At 50.6% G+C, this 22,037-nt stretch overlaps 2 protein-coding genes across 4 annotated transcripts; one reads left to right on the top strand and one right to left on the bottom strand.

Annotated features, from left to right (window-relative positions):
• The first annotated feature begins 3,166 nt into the window (after positions 1–3,166).
• PARP16 (poly(ADP-ribose) polymerase family member 16) lies at positions 3,167–8,891 on the top strand. 3 transcript variants are annotated; one of them, XM_062584063.1, is made up of 6 exons: positions 3,192–3,402; positions 4,167–4,304; positions 5,240–5,446; positions 5,764–5,935; positions 6,634–6,796; positions 7,485–8,891. In XM_062584063.1, the coding sequence occupies exons 1-6, from the start codon at positions 3,217–3,219 to the stop codon at positions 7,618–7,620; spliced, it is 1,002 nt and encodes a 333-aa protein (XP_062440047.1). In that variant the 5' UTR covers positions 3,192–3,216; the 3' UTR covers positions 7,621–8,891. The 3 variants fall into 3 exon arrangements, with proteins under 3 accessions (XP_062440049.1, XP_062440047.1, XP_062440048.1); XM_062584064.1 differs by having other exon boundaries at positions 3,196–3,402; positions 6,655–6,796; XM_062584065.1 differs by lacking the exons at positions 6,634–6,796; positions 7,485–8,891 and adding an exon at positions 6,386–6,623 and having other exon boundaries at positions 3,167–3,402.
• Positions 8,892–13,833: 4,942 nt separating this feature from the next.
• Positions 13,834–16,755, bottom strand: LOC134144805 (gonadotropin-releasing hormone II receptor-like). Its single transcript, XM_062584002.1, has 3 exons — positions 16,243–16,755; positions 15,410–15,611; positions 13,834–14,851 (listed from the first exon to the last, which is right to left on the bottom strand). Exons 1-3 carry the CDS (start codon positions 16,753–16,755, stop codon positions 14,442–14,444), a joined length of 1,125 nt encoding a protein of 374 aa, XP_062439986.1. The 3' UTR covers positions 13,834–14,441.
• Between the last annotated feature and the right edge of the window lie 5,282 nt (positions 16,756–22,037).

Consider the following 22,037-nt stretch of genomic DNA (forward strand, 5'->3'; position numbering starts at 1 on the left):
GCAATGCCAAGAGCTCTGTTCTTCCCACTTTTACTGGGCAAGTGCTGCAAACTCCAGTGTTATCCTCACGTATGTCACACACTCCAGCAGTTCAAATTGGGAGGACCCACATATTTGAGATAAAGAATACTAGTGCATCTGCCAACATGGCTTTTAGCCATCGAGGAAGTGCGATTTCTTTCTGTACCTAGTGAACCTGGCTCTCCAGGCACACCATATTTTAATTAAAACTATGCTTGCTTTAGTGGAGCTGTTTCTGAATTTCACTAGAAAAACTGAAAAGGCCTTTCTGGCTGCCTGGGCATAGGCATATGCTACTGGATATTCTAGCCTGTGGTGGCTTGGAAAGATCTGGAAAAATGTCATCTAATAGGAATTAACAGAAAGCAATTTTTATCCTCAGGTGCGTTTGGGTGAAGCGAGAATTTGCTTTACTTCCTCCTGTGTAGTGACTCATAAAGATCCCAGCATCAGCCCAAATGGCTGCTGGAGTCTCCATCTCTGAAGTCCTGTTATCTTCCAGGACTCCTCAAAAAGCTTGGAATCAACTGCAGCCTTGGAAATCATTTTGAGTTTTACTATAGGTTTTGAGTGGCTTTGGGTAAATTGCTTAACCTCCTTCACTTCCCACCCCCCCATGCTAATTGGGATACTCATGCCCACTTTGCAGGCATGTTGCATGAACTACCTGGTATTTGGAAAGCTTGTAAAGTCACTTAATTAGCATGCAAATATGAAATGTATTCTTGTTTTTAGGTAAAAACTACAATAATACAGAACTGACCACATTTTGTTTTGATTTTCCTATGACTACATAAATTCACCTATAAGTCACAGAGAAATATGACTCAACATGTTCACAGGACTATTTCCAAAACAGTTTTTGCTTTTACTTGAGCAAGTTATTTTAAATGTTAAAGGCAAGAATATTTCACCCAACTGCCTTAAGAAGCTTGTTTTATTCCATATTTCTGTTTTCAATAAATCTCTCGGGACAAAAATATCCCCTGCAGCACATATACGGAAAGGACAAAAAGGCATTAAATCCTAAGAGAGGGAGAGGAGGGAAAAAAAGAGATAAATAGTTTACTTCTATTATCTTTACCATATGTTCTTTTCAAACTGGATACACATAAACAGCATGTAATCTTCAAGCTCAGCTTTAAACTCTTTGAAGTGACCTGACCATACTACTGATTTATTTCAAACTAACCTTTCTCTTTGAACCCTAGGTCAAGGTTAATTCTATAATAAAACATACCTTATACAGCTGGCTTTTCCAGTGTTGCTAGCAAGTAACGAACCCCTCAGTCATAAGCATTAGTTTTACTGAGTGTAGTATTGTATTTCTATTTTCCCTTCCTTATATTAATTTCCTTCACAGACCCTAGTTAAGGAGAAAAAAAAATCTTTTTTCCGGTCCAGGAGATCAATTTTAAACACACTGGAATTAAATGAAGACATTTAAGCCACATTTCTATACTGAAATGGATCCACCGACACCAGAAACTATTTTTATTACCATGTATGTTAAATAATCAGACCTGCAATTTCATAAAAAGCTGTACAGCTACATTACTCAAACTCTTCCACTGGCAACGACCCTTTCAGAACCTTCCACAAAGCCACTTTTGCACTGAATCAGAGCAAACCACTAAAGATAATTTTTATATCCAGAAAAATAAAATTGAAAATGGAGATTTATTTTAAGGGCACTTCTCAAAAAAAAAAAAAAAAAAAAAAGAAGAAGAAGAAGAAGAAAAGAAAAGAACAGCTCCTTGCAAGTGCTCCCAGCGTCTTGCCTGCCTGTAGCACCATGTGTGTCAGAGCTGTTGTGAGGATGGGATGAGATCGGGCAGGTTTGCGGCTTCCAGCGTTGCTCATACTGGAAGACCATGTCCGGTCCTGCTAACAACAGAGGAGAACCCTGTTTTTCCAAAGCTGCTGGCTTCATCATTTTGGTGTAACTACAAGTATAGGGCTCCGGGACTATTCCACTCCTACCTCCCACAATTTTAAAAGTAAACCCCTAACGCAGGGAGAAAAGACAAAAGCCGGGAAGGAGACTGACCCTAACAGCCACCCTGGTAACGTCGGCAGAAGGACGGTGGCCCGTGACCAACGCCGACCCTGAGATCCCCTCGCCCACTCGCGGGCCTGAGTCTAGAGCGGGCTGGTGTCCGGCGCAAAGGGGTCTCGCCCTTCAAACCGGCTCCGAAAGCTTCCACGGTCCTTCAGTTTCTGGGTTAGCGGCCGCTTTGTAAAACACGTGTTTTAGTTCGGCGTTAGACGAATTCAACCAGAGCGCGCTCCGGGTCAACTCCAACGCGGCAAACCTGGTATCTCACCAGCATCTGTCGTCGCTTAAACCAGCTGAGCTTGCCGTGAGGGCACCGCCACGCGTCTGAGACCCCAAAGGCACGCCACCGGTTTGGGATCAACGCGCTCCGCACCTTCACCAACCGCTACGCCGCCGGTCGCGGCTCTTCCCCAGCCGGCAGCGCCTATTCCCCGCCGATCGGCATCGATCCCTGCCGATAGCTCCGAGGGGAAGCCGATGGGCACCAATCCCTCCCCGTTTCGAGGGCCACCCGCCGCGGCGGGTGCTGCCGCCTCGACAGCGAAACCCATCCCAGCGGGAAACGCGGAGACGCCAGGCGAGATCGAGAGGGGCCGACGCCGACCCGCAGGGATCGGCGGCTCCCGCTCCCCGGCGAGGAGGACGCGCGCCGGCGCTCGCCCGGCGTCGAGAACGGTCGCCGGCGCGTACCGAGGGCAAGAGGGGCCCGAGAGCGAGAACGCCGGACGCCCCGCCGACAGCAGGAGTCACGCGCGCTCCTGTTGGCGGGAGGTCGCCACTGGCGCTCATCCGCGACGGCGGACGCCGACTCGCGTCCGTCCCTGCGGACGCCTCAGGGGACGGGCAGGCCGCCATCCCGCTCCAGATCGGGAGGGACCGAGGGGCAGCGAGGCGCCGTGTCCCCCCGGCCCGCTCCCTCCCTCGGGCCGAGGCGCCGCTGTGTCCCCGTCCCCCCTCCCCCCCCCAGGCCGCTCCCCAAGCGCCGCTGAGGGGAAGGCGCCATCTTCCCCGCGGAGGCCGCCCGCGGCGGGGCGGGCTGAGGCGGCCGCGGCCGCCCCGGGGCGGGGCGGCGCCAAGGCGGAAGGGGAGACGCGGCCGCCCCGCCGCCGGCAGCGGCCCCCAGCCCGCCGGCGGGCATGGCGCCTCCGGGCCCGGCCGAGGCGGCCGCCCGCCTGCGGGAGGCGGCGGCGAGGGACCCGCTGGCCGCCGACCTGCGCTGCAGCCTCTTCGCCGCGGCGCTGCAGAGCTACAAGCGCGACTCGGCGCTGAGGCCCTTCCCGGGCCGCTACGCGAGCGGCGGCAGCAAGGACTTCGAGGCGCTGGTGAGTGTGCCCGAGCCCCGCAGGAGACCCAAACGCCGCTGAAACACGCTCGTTTCTTTTTGTGAAGGCCCAAAGCACAGCTAGCTCCAAAGCCTTGGGAAAAGGATTTTTTTAAAAAACGATATTATCACCAAATAGCTTTAAAAAACCCCCACGCATCGTGGGTTTACAGCCAAAGCAGGAACTGTTTCCCCTTTGGAGGGGCAAAAACCAACCTTGCGAACTAGGCAAATGTGCACGTTGAGGCCAAACACGGGTGGGAATTTTATAGGGGAAGAGCAGGTGAGGTTGCTTCACTTGTGCCTTGGAGAAACTTCAGCGTGGCCATTCAAATTACTTACCTGTTTAAGGCATCTAGGTTTCAAGTAAGTTTGGGATCCTAGCTAATAAACTTAACACTTGGGAGCTCCCAAATCTGCTGTTGAAATGGGGCGAGCTGGAAGGGGGAGCTTGCCCTGCGTGTGATTAAAAGCAACTGAATGAAAGCAGCATGGTTTTTTTTTTCTTCCAGGAGCTTGTCTGGTCATTCCTTTACATACCTTACAGACACGATAAATATAAATATTTTATAATTTCTCTGGCACTTATTTTGAGAACACATGACAGACTTTCCCACAAAGTCAATGCAAATGTTTACATCCCAGAACAGAAACTGTTTTTTGGTTTACAAGCTATTAGGATGAAATACTGCTTTACTTTCACTAGAGGTCTCTCTTTAATCATAATGAAAAGAAAGAAATCATACTAAATCTCTTTCTTGCTAGCTTGCAGATACAAATGCTTTACCAAGCCTGAAAGAACTTCTAGAATCTGTTCCAAACACTGAGAAAAGGACCTGGGATTTGTTTAGTTGGATTTTATCATCTAAGATCTTGATGATACAAAGTAGTAAAAAGCAGGAGGTAAGCTTTAAATTCTGAAAGTCTTGATTAGAATTTGCCTTTTAAAGCAAACTTGCATTTCAGAGAACGCCAGAAGTTGGTTGGTCATTCTAAGAGTTTGAAGTTGTGTGAATGCATGTTTTTTCTCTGTACAGAGAATTTTTTTTAATATAGAATTTTTCAGAAAGCTGGTTAGAAGAAATAGTTACTATTTTCAGCAGTTGATGATTGGCAGTAATTGTAATTGGTTATTCTCATTAACATGGCATGTACACACTTGTACTAGACCAAGGAGCCCAATTCAGGTATTGTGAAGCTGGGTCCTGCTTCTTCCTCAGATAAAATTGTACTTATGCTGCCAGTCTGCTACTTGGGAGACCAATATTAATTTCATTGCTTTTTACAGCCTTCCTTTGTGACTTTGGACAAGCTTGTTTTACTTTGTTTTATGTTTGAGAACAAATGCATACTGCCCACAAAAATGGAGAATGCAGATTGTGAGCCACTGATGTACTTCTGTAAAAGGGACCAAAATAGTTGTGGAAACAAGTAGCAAGAGGAAAATATCTTCCGTTTTCACATTTTTTCCTCTTCCAAGGTCAGACGATGATGTATCATACTAGAAGCCAAATTGGCATGCTAAGATTGTGATACTCTCCTTACATCACCACTTAGTTTCTAATCATGTTCTAAGATTTTTTTTTTTCCTCCCCTTGAGAGAGGAACCATGATTTAGCTTTGACAGAGCAGCTGTTGGCTATAGTAGAGGATGGTAAGAAACTGTCCGAATTCTCACAGTATATTTATTCCTTCTGAACTGTGGGAGTGTTGAATTGTAATGCAGAGGGCACTAACAAAATACATAAAAATTTGCAAGACTAAGGGACAGTAAGGAGAATTTCCAGGGAGTAATCTAACTCCCTAAACCAACATGAATATTCCTTCCTATTTGTAAGTATGAGAAGATCCGAGAACTCACTGGGATGTCTGGTGCTGCTGTTCCTGCTCCGGACTTCCTGTTTGAGATAGTGTATTGTGAGCAAATGAATACCAAGTTTGCTGAAACCAGGGGAGAACGGGACCTCATCTATGCATTCCATGGGAGCCGCCTCGAAAACTTCCATTCCATCCTGCACAACGGCCTGCAGTGCCATTTGAACAAGGTGAGGCTTTCGGTGTTTCTTGTTGCTCAAGTGAGCACTGACAGAATTATTCCAAATTTGGGAAGGCATGAGTGCATCCACACCAAGGGCCATACAAAATACGCCTTAATTTGAAGGGTGGGAGAAAGCAGTCGCCTCACCCCAAGGAAATTATCTCAGGACAAAAGCAGTGAGTGCATGCAGCCCGACAAGAGTAAGAAAAGCCTTTCTTAGTTTACTTTCAGAAACAAAACAGCCAGTCTGAAAATAAAGAAGACTTGTACGCCGCTTACAGCATAGCCTACGGATTCTTAGGCTATATTTCTGCTCTATTTCAGACATCCCTGTTTGGTGAAGGTACCTATCTAACCAGTGATCTGAGCCTGGCTCTGCTGTACAGCCCTCACGGGCTTGGTTGGCAGCGGAGTGTTTTGGGCTCTATCCTTAGCTGCGTTGCTGTTTGTGAGATCATTGACCACCCAGATGTAAAATGTCAGGTGAAGAAGAAAGGTGAGCCTATTGCACTAATAATAATAATCACTACATACAGCTCATCTTTTGCTAGTATGTCTCTTGTTTCAGCCTTGTGCATGTGTGCTGTCATACAAACAGTGCAGCACATGGATTGTGTACCCTTCAGCAGAAACTGGCACCTTTTGTGAAGGGTCAATCAGAAATGTACAGCAGCCTTCTTGACTGTGAAGCTTTTCATAAGATAGTCAATTTAAAGGTTGAAATTATTTTGGTTACTTCATTTGTTTTTACTAGTTTCAGTAGTACGATAGGGCATGTTCCATAGTGCCTATTCGCATAGTTTGTGATTGCAAGTCAGAAGACTCACAAACACATAAAAATGAATTCTGTAAGATGGACAATTAGAACAGAGGTTTCTTATCTGCTTTAACTGCTTCCTACTTGGAACACTCAATGTTGTTTCTGTTTCCTTATTAATACTAGCAGCTGTTCAAGCACTTTGTCACCTTTTTATCCTGGCCCAAAGCATAAAACCATCCATACCATGGATAACTAGGAGTAGTACAGCCTTAAGCAAATTTTTCAGTCTATTCTTGGATGATAAGGGAGTCTGGGAAATGCCAAGACTAGATGTTTGGTTATCCCATTCTCACTATTGTGGGTAAGTGGGTTTTTTGTTTTGTTTTTTTATGCTCAAAGTTGGGCATCTCTTTTTGCTTTTCTGTTCCCAAAAGACCTCTTCTCTTCCCATGCAGATTCAGAAGAAATAGACAGGAAAAGAGCAAGAGTAAAAAACAGTGAAGGGGGTGATGTACCACAGAAATACTTCGTTGTCACAAACAATCAGCTTTTACGAGTTAAATACTTACTACTATATTCACAGAAACAGCATAGGAGGTAAGATTTCAGCTGTTAGAATGATGATCGTACTATAACAGCCAGATAAACACATCTCATTTGTGCAAAACAGCAGGCAACAAGCAAGGAAAAGATGCTTTACTGCCAGAATTTGGTTTAGCCTATTTCCTGTGGAAATAAGGCTTACCTGATCATGCTGCCTCTATAGCCTTCTCTGCAGTTACCTTTCCCCCTTCCTGGTAATTTAACACTCACAGTCTCAGCTAAATTGGAATTTTTACTAAATCTGTAAGAACTTAGAAAGAGTCTCTGAGACTTCTAATACTCTGTCCATGGCAGGAAATAAGGGAGGCCCCAAATCAGTGTCCCTTGCAAGGGCAGTTTTAACTCTGCCGTTTCTTGTTCTAAGGAAGCAGCATTCACCCAGTTAATCAGCCTGTGGGTACAGGCCAGCCAGTTAAAGCCCCAGTACCACTCCAAACCAGTCATAGAGAAAGGTGTGAATATTGGGAGAAAGGACTGGAGTTGGATGTAATGACTTGGAGTTTGTAAGATACTAGTCATAGGGAAAAGAGGCATTGTTCGTTGCGCTACTCATGGTACAACTTTCTGGTTTTATTGCGTGAGTGTACTCAGTGATTTAAAATTATAAAACCTAAGATGATCTCTTTGTCAAGATATTTGTACGTCTCTCACAGAATTCCTGCACTTTTTCTTCCCTTTTCAGGCCCTCTAGTCAATCCTCCTGGTTTTCCACCCACCGTTTTGCTGTAATGATGATGCTGTACCTACTGCTGCTAATGGTGATAGGGGCCAGCAATTCTCCAGCCTTCCTCTACTACTGGCACAGAATGTTTGACTAGGAAGGATGAATTGCCTGGAATGATGAACTGTTATTTTCACCATGTGCCTTAATAATAGCAAATCTGCTATGTCCTGCATCTGTTAAAGAGCTCTGGAAATGAAGATGCCTGGAGCTTTCCTGTTCTCTCCCCACTAAATTATCCTCATGGCATCTTTCCATTTATTTTTATTTCTGTGTTCCCGTGATTTATGAGGACGCCCAGTACAGCTGAAAAGGGTCGTGATGGTGCAGTCTAGCATGAACCCATTGTTAAGAGTCTGGGGGGGGGGGATTATTTAAAATGAATGAAAGTTTAACATGACTATTTTCTGTCAAATTGAGGAAGTAATATTTGCATGCAGTATGTCAGAGAAGGTTACCTGTAGCAGGTCTTACCAGTTTGTTTTCAGAAACTGTAGTTAGTGATGTTTCTCCTGTACTAATGTGGATGGTCACTTTTAAGACTGACTTTGTTTTTGGTCAGGACTTTTTATATTTGAGCGTAAAGAGAAAAACAGCAGGAAATAGCAATCAAACTGGGATAAATTAAACGTTTTTTAGTCAAGGTTTTTTGTTTTTGTTTTTTTAATATATATAAAATCCACATGGTTTGTGCTCTCAGTTATGACTTGCCTTGTTCTTACTGTATATATCAGGCTGGAATAACAGCTTAGCATCAATACTAAATAAGGGTTTTCCTGTTAAACTGCCTTCCACTTGTATCTTCTGTGCCAACAAGGGGGAGGGTGAAGATTTCCATTTACACTGACAGCTGGCAGGCTTTTTAGGGTTGGTGTTGCTTGTTTTTTGGGGATCTACTTCAACATTTGTACCCATATTGAATCATTTTCTGCCTCTTTACAAACAGATAGGCTAGCTAGCAGTAACATAGAAAACTGTTTCAGGAAATAGTTTGTAAGAAATGGAATAAGATGGCAGCAAAGCTGGCAGGGATTTATTTTGTATCCATGAACATTCTTAGTACAATTAGCTCTGTGTAGACTTCACCTCTATGTGACAGCTTGTGCCCAATACTACACATTTGTAAGACAGATTGTCCACATTAAGTTTTCAGAAGTTCAGTTTTTCATGGTGGGAATTACAGCAGTTGCACTCTTTGTGAGGTGCTTTGACTTAACGCTGGTGTGTAAAGCCTCAGTACATCTCAGAATAGTCTTTTCTAATCTTGAAGTAGGGAATTCTGACTGTATTTCATGAGGTTGTTTGAAAATAAGTGAACAGGGCATGCGTGAGTTCATTGTAGAGCATAAAGAAGGAAACATCCTCCCCCTTCTGTCCAAGTCTTTTGTATTTGCTGTTGTTACAAAACAATCTTCAACTAACTGAAACTGAAAAAGGAACAAAGAACTATCCCCTGATTAGTGCCCTTGGGCATGGGACAAACGTGATGAATGGCCCAGAGATTCTGGGCGCAGAAAAACTAGATACCTGCCACTGTTCAAGCTTGCACTCTAGCCTTTAGTTGTAGACTTGATAAATGCAGCTTTTCATTGCACAGTGAACCCTAAAAAGAAATAAATAAATCTCGTCACATATTCCCAGCAGATGAGTTTATGATTACAACCATACTCATTAAATACTTCAAAGAAAATCTCATCTTTCTCTGATGTTGTTCTGTTACCTAATTGCCAGAAATAATGACCTGGTAATCAAGTTTTCTTACTCAAGTTTAAGAATTGGTTCATTTACAGCAACCCCTCTCGTTGGTGGATGCAGCTAGAAGCGTTTATTCCAGTTAATTTTGCTGCCAGAACAAATTTATTTATTCACCATACAGCTTGCAAAACAAGAACATTATAATCCAATTCCCCGTTGCCTTTTACAGTCCATTAATAATGCTCACTGTTACAGCACATCGCATTTCCTGAAACCAAGAAATGTGCGCACTAATTATAGCATTGATTTGAAATTAAAATATACATAAATATCTCATGAAAAAATTAACTACTTTATGGTAGTTTACTCCTTGATATTCCCATGCAGAGACTTGGGATTTGAAGCCTACATAGAGTTCCTGACCGTTTTTGCCCGTTTCTGGTCGTCCTCAGAGCTCTTTACTGGTGTGCCACGTTATGTGTGCATGCCAGTTCAGGATGGCTAACATGCCAGACAGAAAACCTCGAGCATTTAATCCTATCTGAAGGGGACTGCGTTGTTAAAAGGCTCAGCGTGTGTCTACAATGAAGCATCTTTTGGAACAGATGGGATACTTGGATCCCTTTGGAAATAAGGGAGGTTAGGCAGCAACTATTCAATGGGCAGTTGTTTCCCTGCAAGGAAAGGCACAAACCCGAGAGTCAGCAAGACAGACAAAAGGAACAGATGGGGAGAAGTGCAGCAGGTTTTTGAGGCCCTGTTACTTAGGGTTTCTTTGCATGGGAAAGTTCCTGTAGAATAAGCAAAGGAATTAATGCATGGTGGCCATCCCGTGCTAACTCCTGACATCTGTGTGGGGTTTTATTCAGCTTCAAACTTTTTAGTTTAACTCAGAGCATGGAATAACAACATCCATGCAGGGAGCTAATTCCATGTAGATCTGTATTAGCCGCTGTAGGCTATTTCCTCAGAGAAAAAATTATTCTAGGTGTGCTCAAGGCAGGAATTGTGCAGCCCAGCACTGCAGCTGAATCACGAGATACTGAAGGAAGAGCCAGCAGAAAGAGCCACTGTCAGGTTTTGACTAGACCCACGAGAATGAGGGGTTTGCGGGTGGGCACCCAGCGTCTGATGTCCTGATGTATGTCTTGGGAGCTCCTTGGAGGGCTCTTAGTCCTCTCCCAGTGTTGCAGCAAAGGTGGGCACAAGCTCCTCGGTGCTTTAGATCCACGTTTGTGGGGTGGGATAACACTGTCCTCCAAGATAATGGAAAAATGAATGCATTTAAAGTGCTTGGAGTCTGCTGTAGTGGACCAGCAAAACACTCAGTATACTAGTGGTGTGCTTGTTTTCAGTGCTCCCTGTTGACTTCAGCATGTTTCCCAGTGCGGTGAGAGCAGTCAGCTGGATGGATTTGAGGGCTGTGCCGAGTAACTAACAATATTATGAATTAACCTAAGGTTCATAGCAGCCTCTTAAGCCACTTATGTGGCTCTTTGAGCATGTGCAGTACTATAAAAATGCTAATGGGAAACGATTCGGAGCTGCTTTCTGAACAAAGGATTAGGGCGTCTGGAGCGGGCGGCCCGGGATTAGGTCACGAAGCTCTAAGATAAAGAGCTACCTGTACTTATTAATACGTTCATCACGTTACTGTGGTGGATATTAGGAGTCGGGCACAAGAATTGGACAAATCCGATCACTCAACAAATGTGCCAAGGGCAAGAGCAATAGCTGGTGTTTCATGGTGGGGAGATGGAAGCATTTCGGGGAAGTGGAAGGTTTCTCCTATGATAAGGGGAAATAGATAATCGATTAGGTGAAAAGGTCTTAAAAGCCACCTGAGGTGGAAGGCAGGTGTTGGAGATTGAAGGAGGAGGGAACTGCTACAGATGAAGGAGAGCCACCTCCCAGCTGAGGAAGACCAAGGGACCCGGTTTCACAGTCACAACATGCAGCGCAGAAATCTTTCGCTCTCTAAAATACGAAGCGGTTTAAGAAACGTGGAATCAGAAGCGCAGGCATGGCTTCACATCCAAAGAGGCACATCCAGGCAGCGCAACCTTAAAATTCAAACCGGGCCTGGGCTTCGTTCCACCTCTAGCAGAAACACATCAGCTGAGCTGCTCCACCACAACCCCCCGAACAGCTGCCCCGGCTCCCCCGGGCAGCTCTCCCCACCCGCTTGCTCCCCGCTCCTCCATGCGTTTGGCACTGGGCAGGCAGCGCACGCTGATCGGCAACACACTTTTTTGGTGACATTTTCCTTCCATCGTGAAAGCTGTCGCTATGGGCACCTCACCCACGCTCCAGCTTTCCTGAAACGTCAGCTTCGAGCACCACCGAAGAGGAGGAAGGTAACAAGAGCGCCAAGAGCTAGGGGATTATACTGGAAATGCAGAAAGAGCTGAGGGGCAGCTCGGGGGGTCCAGAGCATGGCTCGGACACATCCCCCTCTCCCCAGGTCAGACACGCTCCTCAGTTCCCTGCGTTGTTTTATCCCACCCAAGTCACAAATTCTACAGCCTTCAATGCACAACTTGCGCAAAATCCTCGGGGGCAGGAGAGCCCCAAGCTTCGATGCTCCGGGAGCACCCGTTCCAGCAGCACGCTGTTTCGCAGCAGCAGCGCAACGATCGCACATCTCAGCGCACTTTGGACGCTTTCTAAGGGGCTCGCACCAGTCCCCACCAGCCAGGCGGGCCCCTGCCTCTCCAGTGAAGTTTCTCCTTGTGCAGCATGTTTAGCACAACCAATGGCTTAGCATAGGGAAAAGCAAGCACGAGACCCCCTTCTCCAGCCCAGCATCAGCCAACCTGCAAACGCCACTTGCCACCTCTCTGGGTTTAAGTCCCACTTGCTCTCTGCGGCTGGGGAGGGAGAGCAGGACAAGGCACGGACGCAAAGGCCAAGCCTGCAGCGGTATCCCAGCAAAGACTGAGCTCCCAGGACACAGTGCGTTCCTCCTGTGAAACACCTTTCTCCTTGCGCCCAGAGAGGGAGGCTGGACGCAGGCTTGGATGAGGCACCCAGATTTCACACGGCTGAAGTTCAGCAAGATCTTGCCCCTCCGCACAGCAACACCCTTGGCCGTGAAGGCAGTAGCAGACCAGGCTCAGTCCTTCCCGACCCGCAGGGATCCGTCCCTTCCGGCAGACAAGGTTGAGCAAGAACCCCCAGCACCCAGAGGGGGGTGGCTGACTTGGCGTTAGCCCATGCACAGACACCTTCCCTACACGCTCATCCAGAGCAAGTGAGGAATTGTTTTTAAAACAAAATCTTTCATCATTAGATGTCCAGATGCTCATTAAAAGCTGCAGTTATTACAAAAATACCCAAAAAGCTGCCTCCTGCCAAGTGCTGGGGTCAAAGAGCTCCTGAGTTGTCCAAAGATCTCACTGCCTTCTAAATAAAGAAAAAAATCCACCAAACTCAAAACTAAATTTAGCCTCAAGAGCTATGCTGTATTTAACAACAATCAGCACAGAGAATGAACAAACCATCAACCGTTTCTCTGCGCTCAGAAGGCGACCGCACGATCGAGGAAAGCCAGCTTTTCGACCAGCACCCTTGGGAAAGGCCACAAAACCCAGGGCCGTTCAGAAGCAGTTTTCCCCCAAGAACACACGAATTGGAGAAAGGCAAAATATCCGCTGTACTCACCACTCAGCAGATGCAGCACAGTTCCTCCCCTCAGCCCAGTCCTGGGCAGGGCTCCAGCTCCTGCCCCAAGCTCCCCTCCAGTAGCACCCCTTCCCCTCACTGCCCAGCCAGCAGCACCCACCTGGCACCCATCACCACTGATTTGGCCCCTCCACCCATCACCTTATTTGCTGGGAATTCCCCCCCCCCCCCCCATCACCCTCACCTGCAAAAATGGTTGTAGGCACTTTGCTTTGGGTGGAAGTGGGGCGTGGCGTGGCGTGGCGTGGCGTGGCGTGGCGTGGCGTGGCGTGGCTCTTGCTGGTGTCAAGTTGAGGGTTAGCGCCAAGCGAACGTGTTTAAGAGGCAGTTGGGGGGGACAGACCAGCGCTGTGGTCCCGTTCTCACTCTCCTGCTATCCCAAATGCCCTCTCTCGGTTGATCCGGGTGCCCCGGAGAGTGGCTAGGTAAGGAGTTGTCTCTCTAACCCCCTGCGTGCCAGAATAAGGCAGCTGGAGCTCTTTTCCCTTCTGGCAGTCTCCAAAAGGGAGGAGAAATCCCACCCCACGGCTGTTCTCTGCCCCTTCTCTCGCCTGAGCCTCTCCACCTCCCCAGCACTCCTCCTCCCCTCGGCAGAGTCAGCCTCGGGGGAGAAGAGGGGCAGAAAACAACCCTCCCCTCTGGTTTTGAGGCCAGGGAGAGAAGAAGGGTGGGATGAGGAAGACCTCGCATGTGTGGAGTGAAGGATGCAGTTGAATAACGTGGTTCAACACCTGCCCGCCTCAGTTGTCCTCTGGCAGGCTGGAAAACCAGACGTCATCCAACAGTTCAGACTCCCGCTAACACAAACACTGCTCCGAGGGTCCAAGGACAGCAACCCAAGAAACACTTGTACACAGACAACCCAAAGAACGATTTATTTCTACTGTGCAGGTTGCAAAAAGTACAAAACAAGCACCCTGCATTAGTCACTCCCCAAGATTAAATCCTTCTTGGAGCTTCACCCAAGGCTTTGAGAGAACCAGGCAGGCACGGAGCCAGGAGAGCAGAAATTTCAAGAGCGATTTTCCTACAACGGAGAGAGAAAACGGAATCAAAGCCTGCAGTTCCCACGTTTGCGATGTCTCGGGGCCCAGTTCCTCAGAGCACTATGCACCTGCACAGATTTACACTTGGGAACAGGCCCCAGGGGGCACTCACAGGCTGAGCCCCCCATGCAACACGGTCCTCGTTCCATACGGCTGAGCAACCAGCATGTCTTCTCCCATGGGTTGGTTCTGGAAGCGTGGTGGGTGCTCGATCCCAGAGGCGGTGCTAGGGGACACCTGGCCTGGAGCAGCACATACAGGTGACAAAGGCTGGTTTCCTAGCTGTCACAAACCTCCCAGTATATGGAGGAACAACCATAATTACCTCCAAAACCAATGTTTTTCACCCTGAGCAGAGGTTGCAGAAACATTCCCTATTATAATTTTTGGCCAGAGACTCACACTGACCAAAGGTGGAAAGTCTCCAAAACGAGGCTGCGGGATGAAGCGGCCCCTGAAGCTGGGTCTCTGGACTCCTTTCACATACGTCCGTTCAGCACACCGTGTGCACAGTCGTCCCGTTGGAGCCCCCTGAAGCCACTCCACCATTTACAGCATCACCTTTGACATTCCTCTCTGAATCTGGGACAGGTCTATGTCTCTCCTGCCTGGTAAATGCTGTTTCAATGCCTCTGAGACACAACTGCATGTCCTCGCGGAAGGACGGGGTGTACAGTCCATAAATGACAGGGTCGGTGCATGTGTGTAGCAAGCCAAAGAGGAAAAAGCTGTGGTTGATATACTCCGGCATCCTGTGGATCATATCTGGCTGGAACCAGTACCACAAGCCCAAGAGGTAATACGGAGTCCAGCAGATGATGAAGGTAGCAACAATCACTATGGTCATCTTGAGGGTCTTCATGCGTGCCTTGGAGATGTGGTCGTTTTTATTTCTTATCAGACCTGTCAGGGGAGAGTCAAAAGGGTAACTGTAGATAGGAGAAAACCAGGAAAAAGAAAAATATCTGTGACTGCCAAAGTCACTCTTTCTGCCAAAGGAAGGTAGATTATCTTATGGTCTGGTCCAATGCGCACAGAAAGCAGAGAGAGGACAGTGAGGATGGGGGTCAAGAAGACCGTGTCAAGCCCCCCAGCTGGGTTACCGCAGGGTGCTGGTGGGCTGCTCTGTGCCAAGGTTTGTCTCTTCTTACAGTGACTTAGTGCAATTCTTGGGCACAGACCATGACAAACTGCTTCAAGTGAGCAGTTGCTTATAAAGCCAGGTTGAGGTTTGGCCCTACCAAGCCAAGGACATGAAGTCAATAAGACACCAGACTTTTTGCATCCTTGGCCTTCAAACCATTTCTGTGGACCTTTCCTCAGGCCTTGGATGGTGCAAGGAGAACCTGGAGGTTCTGGCACAGGTGGGCAAAAAAAAAAAAAAAAAGAGAGAAGCCATGGCCTTTGCCACCCTTTGCCACGTTCTGTAATTTGAGTGATAAAAAGCCTTGGCCTACTCACCTTTGTTGATCTTCAGCTGCTTACTGATTTCCCATACGATTCGGATGTAGCAAATAATCATGACGCTCAGCGGGGTGATGTAGAGGGTGGTAAAGGTGAACATGTTGTAGACGGTTTCTTCCCAGTGCTCTTGGAAACTGCCGTGAGTAACACACTGGGTGAAATTCACTCCCGGGATGGTGTGCAGGTGGAAAAGGAAAAGCTGAAATTGAGAACCAAGTAACAACTCAGAGGTGCTATGAAACAGGGCACTACATCCTGAAAATGTTCCTAGCTGGGTTGCTGAGGACACTTTCCTTCTGCTCTTGCACTGGAGACATGCTCTGGGGTCTCCTGCTCTAATTCACAGGTTTGGCCAGGATGGATGGGATTGACCATCTGGGAAGTCCAATTTGCTATCTCAAAAAACTCAGTGTTTTGGAGGTAGAAGTGAGTTAGGGTGTATGCTTGCGTAGGCAGAAGATGGTGTCCCCTGCAAATCTCCTTCAGGACTCAGCAGGTCTGGGCTCCGCCTAGCACTGAAATGTGGCCTTCACTCTTTACTTTCTGTCCTATCTGCATGTTATTTTGGCCAGTAATTGGTCTGATCTGTCTTGGTCCAGTCCAATTTTTTGTAGCAGTACAAAATGACGCATTTCTAGGAGCAGATAGCCACATGCATAAGAATTTAGAAATAATTGCTCCTGGTTTCCCCCCATACTTATATAACGCCCGGATGGTGTTTTTGCGAGCCAGTGTTACAAGCAAGGTGTAAAATGGAGCCGATCACCGTGTTGCTGAGCACCATGTTGGTGCCAGTGAAGTCCCCGGTTGGAGATGGCCTTGGACCCTACCTGGGGTGAAGCCAGCAGGAGGCTTGAGACCCAGGCGGCGCAGAGCAGGTGCTTATTGCGCCGGCGGGCGCTGGCGAAGGCCAAGGGGCGGAGGACCGCCGCGTGGCGGTCCAGGCTGATGACCACCAGCACCAGGGCGGCCGCGTACATGGCGAAGAGCTTGAGGAAGTTGAGCAGCTTGCAGGAGAGGTCGCCGGCGCGCCACTGGACCGTCACGTTCCACACGGCGTCCAGCGGCATCACCGCCACCGTCACCAGCAGGTCCGCCAGCGCCAGGCTGAGGATCAGCGGCCGCACGTGGGACTTCCTCCTCTTCCTCAGGAGGCTGCAGAGCACCGCGGCGTTGCTGCATGCCGCTAGCAGGAAGAGGACGACGGTGATGACGACCCGGACCCAGGCGGCCGGCGTAAACGTGGGCTCGACCCAGCGCTCAGGGCAGCCGGAGGCTGAGATGTTGGCACTGCGCTCGGCGGCGGGCTGGCGAGGAGCCGCTCGGCGCTGCTCCTCGGGCATTCCCTGGGGAAAAGCGAGAAAGGGCAAAGTGCTGCTACTGCTCCGTAGCGTGTTACGGCTTAAACACGAGCAATTACAGACACACAAACGAGGGGAAAGCGGGAGGCCGGGGGATGCCCGCGGCGGGAGGGCTGGCGAGGCGCCGGGGGCCCTTTTGGCCGGGCGGCCCGCGTGCTCTCCCCCGGCTCCGCTCACCGCCTCGCCGTGGCTACAGCAATCGCTCACGCCGATCCGTATTTTTAGCTCTTTGCAGCGCGGTTCAGCACCGGCGGCGGGTGCAAGGTGGGGGACGGTCAGCGGGGACTTCTCCAGCAGACGCTGCCTTTTAACACCCCCCAGCCCGGGCGCTTCCCCGTAGCTGCCTTGGGGCGGGCGCTGGGGAGGCCGCGGGGCGCGGAGGGGGTGGCGGGAGCAGGAGCACAGGCGGGGCGGCTGTGGGGTGGGACCCCCGCCTTCCCCCCCCCGGCCCGCTTTCACCGAACCGCCCCCCGCTCCCCTGGCACGACCGGCTCGACGGGGTTTCGGGGCCGGTCGGAGCTCAGGCCCTTGACCGTTCCCACCCGCTGCTGGGTCGCGTGGGGCTTTAAGCGCTTTCTGCTCCGCAGGTACCGAAACAAGGCACCCCCCCCCGCCCCGCTCCGCCGAAATGAAGGAGCAGCCTCGCCGCAAGCCTCCCTCCTCCGGCCGCTTCCCCTGCCCCCCGGCCGGGGGAACCGTCCGCCCCGCTGCCTCCACCCCCCCCCCAAAGCAAAACGCAGACAAGAAACAGAAAACGCAGTAAAAAGTACCAAGCCGATCGCTGCCTGGCTCGGAGAGACAGTGGCGTGAGCGAGCGAGCGAGCGAGCAAGTGCGTCCTCCTCCTCCTCCTCCTCCTCCTCCTCTTCCTCCCCCCCGTGGGCTCGACGAGCTGCCCGAGCTGCCCGCTGTAAGATGTAACGAGCGGGCGGCAGGGGACGGGACGGGACAAATCTGCCGTACCCCGAGGGAAGGGCCAAGACGCTGCCTGCCGCGGCGTCTGCCGCGGATAGCTGCCGGCGCTCGGCTTTCCGTGAACACGGCACAGCGAGGCAGCGCGCCCCGGCGATGCTCCGCCGCCCTTTCCCGGCTGCGGTTAAAGCGTTTCGCTTCGCTCCGGCTCTCGACGGCCCGAGGTTCGCGGGCCGGAGCCCCGGCTGGAGTTTTTGCACCAGGGAAATGAACGATAATTTTTAGCAAAGCTGCTGGGCTCCGAAGGGAAACGCATATATCTGCTTGCACGCTGCCCAAGCTGTGCCGGCGCTGCGCGCGCGGGGAACAGCCCGGTCCCCGGGAGGGAAAAGCACAGAAACCGCGCGTAATTGGGATGGGAGCCTGCTTATTACAGCATCAGCCTTTCCTCTTCTTCTTTTTTTTTTTTTTTTTTTTGCATTGGGTTAGAGTAGAGATTAATTCAGCGCCACATGGTAATCCTTGGTTTTTTTTTTTTTTTTTTTCTTTCATTAAGCTCTTTGCACCTGCACCAAACCAATTAAATAGCGGCTCAGGAATGCATTCCCCGTCCGCCCGCCTTCCCAGCTGGCTGCCTCTTTGCCTGGAAACGGCCTCCCCCGCCGCGAGACGGGGACAGGAGTTTTCTCGGGAAGCGCGAGCCTCGCTCGCGGCACCACGAGGGCTTTGGTCCCCGTTCAGAGGAGAGTTTTGCAGCATGCCGTCACGCAGAAATGTGCTGGCCACGCACGGCCAACAAGTCTTATTCTGAGGGTGTGGTTCCTTAGTAAAATGATGGTTTTTCTCCGGCATTTGCACAGTAATCCTCCCCCTTTCTTTTCCTTTTTTTTTTTTTTTTTCTTTCTCCACTCTTTTCTCGTCTCCTCGGAGGTCGGTTGGGATGTCGCCCGCCCTGCGTCTCCAGGCAGGTGGCACCAAGGCGTTTTAACGGCCCGGTTTTCGGTCCCTGGCATCCGGGAGCGGCGGCGGCCAGCAGGGCTCGTTCCCAGCGCCGGGACGCGGGGTTTTCCGGCACCTCCCTCGGGCGTCCTGCCTCCGCGGGCACCGCGCCGAGCTCGGCGGGACGCGGGGGCCACAGCGCTGCCGGGCTCTGCCGCCGGGATTTTTTTTTTTTTTTTCTTTTTCCTCCACTCTTCCCTCTTCCAAGGCCCAAGTTGTCTCAGGAGCAACTTGTCCAAGGAAACTCTTGTCTCATGCTGGACTCGAAACAGAAAGTCTAGTCAGGGACGTCTGACGCGCGGCGTTGCTGCGAGTAAATACCGGCGTCCGGGAGGTCGTTTCCTCGGGTTAGCGGTGAGCTCAGTGCTGGAACGGCTCCCGCCGTCGCCCGAGGCTCCCGAGCCGGACGAGGCAACCGCGAAGGTCCCAGCCCGCCCCGCGCCGGGGCCACGGCTCGGCTCGGCTTGGCTCGGCCCCGGCGGGTTTGCTTGCCCCCGTGCTGGGGCAGCCGCGTCCCGCTGGCCCCGCGCTCCAGGGGCTGCCGCCGCAGCAGGAGCGGTCGGGGCGAGGGTGCCCCAGCCGCCCCCCGCCAAGGGAAAGCGCCTCCCGAGCGTGGCCGCCTCTGCCGAGCACCGCTCTCTGCTTAGAGGGAGGCTGCGAGAAGGCAAGCAGAGGAGCAGCCCGCAGCTCCGTGCCGCGAGGGAGTAAAGCCCGGCAGTAAACCCAGGATATTACTGGTCGCAGAGGGTAAAACACGCCAGCACGCGCGTGCTCTTGACTTCAGTTCTTGCATTGCAGGTTTGCCACAGCCCTGCAGCAGGCACCATCTCAAGCTCCGTCTCGCAGCAGCACACTCAGGTGCCCCCATCATCCCATGCCCCTTAAGAGGACAAGTATCTCCAGGTGCTTTTCAGGCATTGATGAGTTTGAGCCGTGAGCCCAGAACAGCCCATGAGCGTGAACACCACGCCAAGCACGGGGTTCATTGCCCACAGCTGGGACAGCGGCGCTGCAACCCCTGGGCCCAGCGGGCCAGGCTGGAGTGGGGACCACACGGAGGTGGTTGGCACCAAAGAGCAGTGCAAAAAAGCAGTGGTGACCATCTCTATTTCTCACTCGGAGCTGATGCTCTGCTCCCTCGCCCCATCCCTACATCCCCCAAACAGGGCAGCGGCAGGACGAGAGCCTGCTGCGGCCCCACCAACGTGCCACCCCGGGGTGCCCCAGGGTGGGACATGTATTCCCCATGCTCACCCAGCCCTGGCTGCTTCGCTGAGGCTGCCAAGCGGGAAGTTAATTAGTTGCCGCTCGGATTCATTTGCAATCTCAGGGCTTTCACAGATAATCTGGGTCATCCAGTCGCTCTTCAAAAAAGTCCTCGTTTAGCAGGGAGGGTAAAACGCGTCCCTGGGGTAACCCCTGTGGCACCAGCTCAGCCACCTGAGGCACCTCTGTTGCCCACCAAGCTCAAAAGGTTGGCAAACTGCTGCTTTGGGCCATTTCTGCATGAAATAACACTGCTTCTGGATTTGGCTTCGTGCATCACATCACTTGGAGTCTCCCTGGAGCCAGCAGGCAGGCACCAGCTCTCCTCTCTGGTTCTTTGGGAGTATCCTGTAACCTGACCCATAGTTGCTAAGGCCAATGCACTTTTGATGCTAAAACCCGTTGCCCATCTTGTGTTTTCACAGGCTGGTTGCACTGCCTGGCAGTGCCCATCGCACCAAGCCGCACTGGGAGCCCAGGCCACATATCCAGCAGGGATATTGAGGACCCAGACACATCACGTAACGTTGGCTGAAGTCTCGTCCCAGTTAATACCAGGAGAGCCCAGAAAAGGCAGCTCGCACGTCCCCCGTCCCCAGAAAGCAACCCTGCTTTGTCCAGAAGGGCATCCCGGAGCCGCTGCCGGCTCCTCCGACGCTTACGGCTCCCACCGCCCCGGCGCCGGCAGGACCACCCCAACCCAGCCACCGCTGTCGGAGCCTTGAGTGGGTATTTTTCTTGAGCTGGAACGAATTAGGAAATCAAATGTTTTCCTAGTGACTAACCCACAGAATTAAACAATTTTGCCCTTGTTTTACACGAGTCTTAGTTGCTCTCCTCGTCTTTCCCTTTCATGCCCTCTTTTATGCCCAATTTTTTACTCCCTTCTGTCAGTTGTCAGCTTTGCCCCAAGGTCACCCCACCAGGCTGGCAGGACCCGCTCACGTACCACCAGAGGAAACTCTGCCAGACTTCATACACTGCAGCGGTACGCTGGGCTGCAGCCCAACCCGGCCGTGCAACGGGAAAAGCAAGCCTCTCCAAGCTAAAAAAATAAAAACTGACTTTTCTCTCCCAGCAAAAATCACACATGTCCTCTTTGACCAGGTAACCTCCAAATCAGCCAACACCTCCCCTGCTGCTCTCAGATTTAGGGGATGTAGGTGACAGATTTGGGGCAATTACCAAGGAAGTGTCACAGGTTGGTAGCCGTCCATCAGTTGCTGAGTCTGCCAAAGTCCAGGGTTTTGGGCCTGTTGGAAGAGCTTGTCATCACCCATAGCCAGCTTGTGGCTGTCACGGGCTGGACCTTCGGCTGTTGGCCCAGCACATCACATTGATCCAAACATCAAACACCCTCCTCTCTCCCACCTTCCAAAGGCAAAGACCCCCAAGACCGTCCTTAAGGCCAGAAATCTGGGGTTTTTTTTTCCTGAGTATCCCTGGGCTGGGCCATTGCCTACTGCCACCCCCAACTGATGCCCAGTCAGACTCGTTACAGAAAAGTGATTACTACTAATGTCGCAGAGATTTGGGCTATTTCTCCTCTCTTCCGCAAAAACAAATCACAAAAGGGACCATGCTATTAAAACTAACAGGTGCTGGAGGTGTTGGAGGGAGTAAAACTCCAGAGCCCACAGGTTAAAATCCTGCTTCGCGAGCCTTTCCCTTCGCTCGCTGCAGCCAGGACCATGCTCCCTTTGGGGAAGACCACATTCATCGCCGTGCTTTGCTCAGGCCCAGTTCTCATTTTTCTTGCAATAAAAGCTGTATTTACAACTTCTTTGGTGCCCCAAGGAGTTAATACAGGATGGAAACCAGCTGCAATCCTTGCCACCTCCTCCTCCTTCGGTATTTCTGGAGAGGACACAGGGTTCTTCTTTATTTTTGTCAAGGAGCATCATCTGCGAATCTATTTGAGCAGGGCACTATGAATTATCCAGATGTTGCTTTTTCAACAGCCTGTGCTCACCACCAGCTTGACCACACGCTGCTTCCCAAACACAGCTCTGAACCACATCCAAACTCAAGTGTTGTTTTCTTCCGTTTTTGGTTAGGGAGAGGTAAGATGTTGAAAGCTGAAAGTCTA

Source organism: Rhea pennata, chromosome 10 (assembly GCF_028389875.1).
Source record: "Rhea pennata isolate bPtePen1 chromosome 10, bPtePen1.pri, whole genome shotgun sequence".
Lineage (NCBI taxonomy): Eukaryota > Metazoa > Chordata > Aves > Rheiformes > Rheidae > Rhea > Rhea pennata.